This window comes from Sinocyclocheilus rhinocerous, unplaced genomic scaffold (assembly GCF_001515625.1).
Source record: "Sinocyclocheilus rhinocerous isolate Xijiao unplaced genomic scaffold, SAMN03320098_v1.1 scaffold1447, whole genome shotgun sequence".
NCBI lineage: Eukaryota > Metazoa > Chordata > Actinopteri > Cypriniformes > Cyprinidae > Sinocyclocheilus > Sinocyclocheilus rhinocerous.
Window position 1 is genome coordinate 505,126 of NW_015661886.1, and position 7,919 is coordinate 513,044.

General features: G+C 41.6%; 1 protein-coding gene across 1 annotated transcript in view; it reads left to right on the forward strand.

The window, feature by feature from the left end:
• The window catches only part of LOC107726808 (5-hydroxytryptamine receptor 3A-like), a 42,637-nt gene that overhangs the window by 2,345 nt on the left and 32,373 nt on the right, over positions 1 to 7,919 (forward strand). Inside the window, exons 2-4 of the mRNA XM_016536504.1 lie at positions 2,486 to 2,655; positions 2,764 to 2,808; positions 2,941 to 3,050. Of these exons, the coding sequence (XP_016391990.1) occupies positions 2,486 to 2,655; positions 2,764 to 2,808; positions 2,941 to 3,050 (325 nt within the window). The remainder of the gene's footprint in view (positions 1 to 2,485; positions 2,656 to 2,763; positions 2,809 to 2,940; positions 3,051 to 7,919) is intronic.

Consider the following 7,919-nt stretch of genomic DNA (forward strand, 5'->3'; position numbering starts at 1 on the left):
CTGAGAGGCCCCGGTTTAGTGTCGGCTTGCTAAACCGCTCCAGAGAGTCCGTACGGTAGACCCTGTCGAGCTCCTCCATCCCCTCGGCAGCCAGACATGGCGGAACGTCCGGCGCCAAGCCCTCACTCGATGAATCCATGAGAAGCGGTAGGGGCCTGGTTTCCATACGTAAAAACCTGAGTGGATCCCATATGTGTAAAGTCCATGGTATAGCCTCAGAGCCCCGTGTTTCCCTGGCAGACTTCTGCCATTTCCAAGAGGGTTATAATCACCCCTAATCTTCCACATGCACCTAAATGGTTGTTCAGATGTGTAAGTGCTTCCGAAACCTCCTTCGGGAAGGATGGGGCTTCCGCAACGTTCTTGTCCCAAGTGGAACGGGTATGTTTTCCCAGTGTTATCCAATCTCACTGAGTGGGTAGTGCTACGACAAACAGTGACTGGTCTTCTTGTTGCGAGCCCCGGCCTACGCTGAAAAGGGAGCGCAGGAGGCTCGCTCAGGACACTGGAAGTGTCAGCATCTGTGGCGCTTTGGTAGGGATCCCAAAGTCGGTCATAACTGATGTGACTCGTAGTGACCGACTGAAAGGGAATGTCTCGGTTACGTATGTAACCCTCGTTCCCTGAAGGAGGGAACGGAGACGTTATGTCCTGTCTCCACAGCTGCTGTATCACCGCTGAGCGGCCGGGTCACCGGCTCGGCTCATCAGCAAAAACCTGAGTATGCATTGCACCTACTGCCTAGTTATACTCACGCTTCAATCAGGGCAGCTGGATGCAATCATCACATGCCAATGTGCATGGACTCGTTTAGTTTACACTCGAAGTGGATTGGTCTCTCTAAGCGAGATCCCAAAGTCGGTCATTACCGACGTGACATCTCCGCTCCCTCCTTCAGGGAACGAGGGTTACATACGTAACTGAGACGTTTCTTTGTTTTGTTTACTCCTGCAATCGCCAGTGCTTTCCTTGTGGGTTATTATTAAAGAACTCTTGGTTCTTGGTTTAGATTTTGCTCCTTCATCGTGCACTTTATTCTACACAGCCCATGACAGAAAAACCAGACCCATACTACAGAAGGACTTAACAGCACTGCCCGTACAAACAATCACAGTGTCTCCAAGCCCAAGGACTGCAGCATTGCCAGTGCAAATGGTCACAATGCTTCTGGTGAGTGAAGCAGTGTGTCTGGGCTGCACACAGATCCACTCCAGCCCCTGAGTCCGCTCCCGTGTCAGCTCCATTGTGGGTTTTTAGCCCTTGAGTCCTCTCCAGTGATAGCTTCAGCCCCTAAATCCGCTCTATTGTCGGCTTCAGCCCTGAGTCTGCTCCAGTGATGGCTCCAGCCCAGTCCGCTCCATTGTCAGCTCCATCCTCTGAGTTTGCTCCAGTGATGGCTCCAGCCCGAGTCCAGCCCAGTGATGGCTCCAGCCCCTGAGTCCGCTCCAGTGATGGCTCTAGCCCCTGAGTACAGTCCAATGCCCGCTCTCATCCCAGAGCTCAGCCCAAAGTCAGCTACACTTTCCATAATAGCTCTGGCAATAATGTGTGTTTGGGAAAAAAAACTTATCTTTTTACTTGGACTATATATAATTATATTTAAATAGAATAAATAGTATTTTCAACTTTATTTAGTTATTTGAACTTATAAAGTTTAGTTGGAATAACCTTATGAAAGTATAGTGAACTTGCTTTATGTTTTCAATACCAAAGTTCATTTGACCTAATACGGCTTATTTTCTTAGTTCAACCAAATAAATAATCTATTTATTTCAATTGTAAATAATTATTTTATTTCAAATGTTTCAGTTATGTTTTGATCGACAACTTTTTCATTCCCATTTAAATTCATTTCTAAACTCTAAAAATAATTCAGTGGATTTGTAAATGCCAATAATAAATAACTATGCTACCTTAGTCAATGCAAAAAGATACCTCAAAAAATTAAGTTAATTAAGTTAAATGAACATCAACTTTGGTACTGAAAACTTAATCTTACTTTCATAAAGTTATTCCACTTAAACTTTATAAGTTCAAATAACTAAACTTGTCAAGTTGAATATTCGAAGTAAATTCAATTTAACTTTGATTTATCTATTTTCACTGATGCAGTTGAGTGAACAAAAATAAATAAATAAATAAATATAGTGAACTTTGGTACTTAAAACTTAAAATACACAGGTTCACCTTACTTTCACAAATATATTCCAAATAAACTTTATAAGCTCAAAGAACTTTAAATGTGTTGAGTCAGTGCAAAAAAAAAAAAAATCCTAACTCAAAAAGTTAAGTTGTGAACCGTTTTTTTCTTTCTTTTTCTTTCCTTTCCTTTCCTTTTTTTCTACAGTAAGTTACCCATTAGTACTTTTAGTACAATGAAGTAAAAAAAAAAAAAAAGTTGACAAAAAAAAGTTGATTCTCTTTCATATTCGCTGTGTTCTTTGTAAATATATTCTGGTATGTTAAACAAAGTCTCATTGCACAGGGTGGGTGTCTGACGCTAAAAACTGCAATAACACAGAAAATGCTGCAGCTTATGACGCACTTTTTGAACATCTTGGCTTGGACAAGAATGACAATCAAAAGCGGCCCTTGTATTATGGGGATGCTACCCGTGTTTTTGTGGAACTATATGTGACCTCAATCATAGATGTGGTGAGTTCAACATGATTTACCTTCTCATTCGGGTCATTATGGAATATCAAACAGTAGTTTCATCAACACTTTTTTTTAAATTAATTAATTATTTTGTTTTATCTACAGAATGAAAAAGCCCAAAGCCTCACGATACAGGTCAAAATGATAACTGTAAGTCTTTTAAAAAACTATTTCACTTTTATTTCACAAAGTTTTAATCATTTTACAAAACTTTATCATGCATTCATATTTGATTTTTAAGCATCTTGTTCTTGTAATCACTGTGAACTTATAACTTTGCAGGCTTGGATAAATATAAATATGGATTGGAACAGCCATGAATTTTGTGGAATGAATACATTTTCAGCCCGGAAAGACATGGTTTGGACTCCAGACATTGTTATAGCAGAAAGGTATACAAATGACTTTGACAAAACTTGTTTTATTTTAGGCATTTTTTTGCCACATTTTTTTAACAATCACTAGGTCTTATTTCTCAATACTTGGGTGAGCACAGTGAACACAACAGCAGTCTTAAGGGTTAAACTGTGGATAATTTTCCATTGCTTTTGCACAAAATACATTCAATCACTACCTCTTTGAAATTAAATGATTACAGGCCAATTTGCACATATTCACATACTTTTTCCAAAACTGTTAAACTTAGGCTGAAACCCTAAAAGGAAACCCTACAAAACTGAATAAGACAGCAATTCTGAATAAGCTACAGTTCTGCAGTAATACCATATTGCAAATCTAAAAGATGAATTACTATAAAATCAACTTGATGTAGCCAAACCCCTACATAGCTGTTAGTCTCTCAAAATGCATTACAATTGGTTCAAAAGGAAACAATTTAGTAAGAATTTTGTACTGTAATGTAAACATGGACCATGTATGCAACATATATTGCAGTGAATTCTAATAGTGGAGAGATTACATTATACAGAAGAAAACACTGTAACATTGAAGAAAACACTGTATAATGTTACATGTTGTTAGTGTATAATGTTACCTTGTCATTCAGGTGATTGTTTTATGAGTGACAGTGTGTTTGTTGGGTGAAAACTTTTGCTTGTGTTATGGAAGAATAAATTGATTAGATACATGTATGAAGTTATGTTTAGTGCATTTTAAATGTGAAAATTACAGCTGTGCCTAGCTAAAAGTGAGTAAGGAGAACTGTGAAGATTTTTGAAAAAGTGACTTAAGTATTGAGGGGTACTACTGATTGTAAAAATAATAATAATAATAATAATAATAGTAATAATAATATGATGAACACGATTTTATTTATAAAACTTTATGAACATTTATCTGTTATTCTTGTCACACTGACAACTAGGTTTCAGTGTATTTAAATGCTTAAAATGACTGCAATTATTAAATATTTAAAAGCATTATACCATGTTTGTGAATGTTATTAATGAAGTTATGTCACATATATAATGGAAGTGTTTATATACTGTAATAGAGTGCTGCAGGGATTATGTATTTTTGTAGGTCAAAACCCAGAAATGAGTTAGCATTTTAGCACATCCGGTTTTTGGTTAAATGCCTGAAATAAGGTCTATGGTGAACACAAGCTCAAGATATTTTTACATTTTATTCTGCAACATAAAATACATCAGTAATACAGTGGGGTTTTTTTATAGTCTTGAAAAAGACGGTTGCTAGAGTGCCTAAATGGGACTACAAAGTTTGACATTAACCATTATCACACTCAACAGAAAAGCTCAAAAATAATTGTGCTCTTGCAAACTGTTCTAACTGTGTCAAAGACACATCCTAGGATGTGCTGGGACACATCTTCAGTGATGTTTCTAAGGTCATCGGGTGTTTTGGGTCTTTCAACATCATACACCCTCGCCCAGGCGACCCTGCCAGGATTGATCAGACCCTGGCTTGTGTCCCAGCAGCACTGGCCCACAGATCACTCCTCTTATCTGGACAGCCATCATGCAGCCTCCATGGTGGACTTGATGGCTTTCCTCTTTGCAGCCCCAGTAATGCCAAGCAGTGTGTAGTCCTTAGACAGTGACTAGCCAGCAAAGCCCCACTTTGGTTCGCAGCATACCTTCTAGCCTGCCCTTCTGCACTTCTCCACCAGCTCCTGATACTTGGACCTCTTCTGATCATTCACCTCTTCAACTTTGATGTCAACTTCATGACTTTGATGTCATACAACGATCGGTCTGCGCAGCGCAGATGCATCTCGAACAAGCCTGGTGTGTTTGTGTTTGGCGCTGCTGCGCTAGCGTTGCTGGGAAAGATGAGACGCATTCAGTGACATAAGACCTGGCTCTCTGGTGGCTCTCTAGCCCGTGGAAAGGCAAACCGGTTCTTAGAAGGCTCGCCAGTCGAACCAACTCCGAACTGGCAATAGCACTAGCTCTTAAATAAAACCCGGTTCATGCTGGTGGAAAAGGGGTATGCGATGGACTTCAGCACCTGATCATGCCACCAGCAGTAGCGGCCCTTCCCCAGGGCTGTTGGGCAGCTGTTTAAGATGTGCCCTCCCAGGGCTTAGATGACATGCTGGTGAATTATTCTTTCCCCAGATGTGAAGATTCGCTGGGCTACGAAGAATAGACCTATTGGACCAATAACTTGATCTGCTGGAGATCTGCCTGCTAAATCACCTCCTCCGGGACTAGCTGGTGGTGGTCTCAATGGGCTTTATTATAGTGGGGTTGTGGGTTGGTACCTAACCCTGCACAGCCCGTAGCTACCGTGCCCACCAAAGTCCTGTGTCTGAGCCAGGACTCAGCAATTTCCAGGACTTCCTGTGTTATCCACTTCCTGCATGTCTGCACTGTGATGCATGCCGATGCCACACTTGAGTCCTTAGAGCCCCAATAGAGTAGCACCTCTCTGGTGCAAAAGACCTTGAACTTCTCTTCTAGGCTGCTGAATAGGAGCTATAGCTTATTTCTCCTTTCATAGAGTGCTGTGCTTCTCAAGCTGCATGGCAGTCCCAACCACCTGTTGACGTGGTTACTTCATACCCCATAATAGTGCAGGGGACTCAAGGTACGATGCCATGTTGGTATATCCAGTCTTTAAATTGGCCAGACTTTTTGACTGCGGTGAGCCAAGATTCCAGCTTCCTGATGGTGGTTTGAATGGCCGTTGCATCTGTGAGGTTGCAGAGAAAGAAAACACAAATAAAAAATAAAGATGTGAATAAAATACACGTGTGTGTGTGTGTGTGTATGTTTATATATATATATATATATATATATATATAATTGAAGTAGGGGAGAACATTTAACTGTTCATTAAGTAGATTGCCTGGGGAAAGAAACTTTTTTTTGTGCCTGGCAGTCCAGGTGCTCGGTGCTCTGAGCCCTTTTTCTCACTCTGGATATATACAGTTCTTAAAGAGTGGGCAGGGGAGCATCAATAATCCTTTCAGCAGTCTGAACCATCCTCTGTAGTCTTCTGATATCTGATTTTGTAGCTGAGCCAAATCAGACAGTTATTGAAGTGCACAGTACATACTCAATGACGGCTGAGTAGAACTGGGTGAGCAACTCCTGTGGCAGGTGGAACTTCCTCAGCTGGCAGAGGAAGTACAATCTCTGTTGGGCCTTTTTAACAATGGAGTCAATGTGATTGTCCCACTTCAGGTTCTGAGAGATGCCCAGGAATCTGAATGGCTCTACTGCAGCCAAAGTGTTGTTCATGATGGTGAGTGGGGGGAGTGCTGGGGGGTTTCTCCTATCTCCACTGTTTTGCTCCAGGTTGTTAAGAGTGCACCTGACAGCCCGCTGCTCAACCTCACTTATATATGCAGACTTATCATCGTCTTGGATGAGGCCGATGATTGTAGTGTCACCTGCAAAGTTCAGAAGCTTGACAGAAAGGTCTGTAGAGGTGCAGTCACTTGTGTAGAGGGGGAAGAGCAGTGGAGAGAGAACGTATCCCTGAGGGGCACCAGTGCTAATGGTGGCGGTTTGATATTAATTTCACCAGTCTCACTAGCTGTTGCCTATCTGTCAGAAAGCTGGTGATCCACTGACAGATAGAGTTAGGAATAGAGAGCTGGGTTAGTTTGGTCTGGAGGAGTGCTGGGATGATTGTATTGAAAGCCGAACTGAAGTTCACAAACAGGATCCTGACATAAGTCTCTGGTCTGTCGAGATGTTGTAGGATATAATACAGTCCCATGTTGACTGCATCATATACAGATCTGTAAGCTTGATAAGCAAACTTCAGGGGGACCAGTAGGGTCCAGTGATGTCCTTTAGATAAGCTAACACCAGCCTCTCAAACGATTTCATGACCACAGATGTTAGGGCAACAGGCCTGTAATCATTTAGTCCTGTGATTTTGGGTTTCTTTGGGATGGGGATGATGGTGGAGCATTTGAAGCAGGCAGGGACTTCGCACAGCTCCAGTGATCTATTAAAGGTCTGTGAAAAGCTAGAGGCCAGCTAGTCAGCACAGGTTTTCAGACAGGCTGGTGAAACACCGTCTGGGCCTGGTGCTTTTCTTCTCTTTTGTTTTCTGAAGACCTTCACTGATCTGCAGTAACACTCATTCAGGTCTTCAGAAATTTGTTGATTCGTCTCAGTGCTGGGGGATGGTGTCTTGTAGTTTGTGATGTCTTTCAGTCCTTTCCACACTGAAGAAGGGCCATTGGCAGAAAACTGGTTTTGCAGCTTATTAGAGTAGTTCCTGTAATCCATTCTGATCTCCTTTGTCAGTGTGTTCCTGGCCTGATTGTACAAGATTCTGTCCCTACTCCTGTAGGCATCCTCTGTGGCCTGACAAAGCTGTCTGAGTTTTGCTGTGAACCATGGTTTATCATTGTTGTAAGTTAAATGAGTCCTGGTAATAAATGCACATAAACTAAAATATATTGTTACAGTCTCTGTGAGCTCGTCCAGATCGGTGGCAGCAGCTTCAAAAACACTCCAATCAGTGAGGCCAAAACAAGCTTTTAAATCCTGCTCTGCTTCATTAGTCCATCTTTTTACAGTCCTTAATACAGGTTTAGCTGATTTCAGTTTCTGCCTGTAGGTCGGTATAAGATGAACCAAACAGTGATCAGAGAGCCCCAAAGCTGCCCGTGGAACAGAGTGATATGCATTCTTTATTGTCGTGTAACAGTGATCCAATATATTACTGTCTCGGGTGGGACATGTGATGTGCTGTCTGTACTTTGGCAGTTCACGGGAGAGATTTGATTTCTTAAAATCTCCAAGAATGATTAAAATAGAGTCTGGGTACCTTTGCTCCATTTCAGTTATTTGTTCGGCCAGCTGTTGCATCGC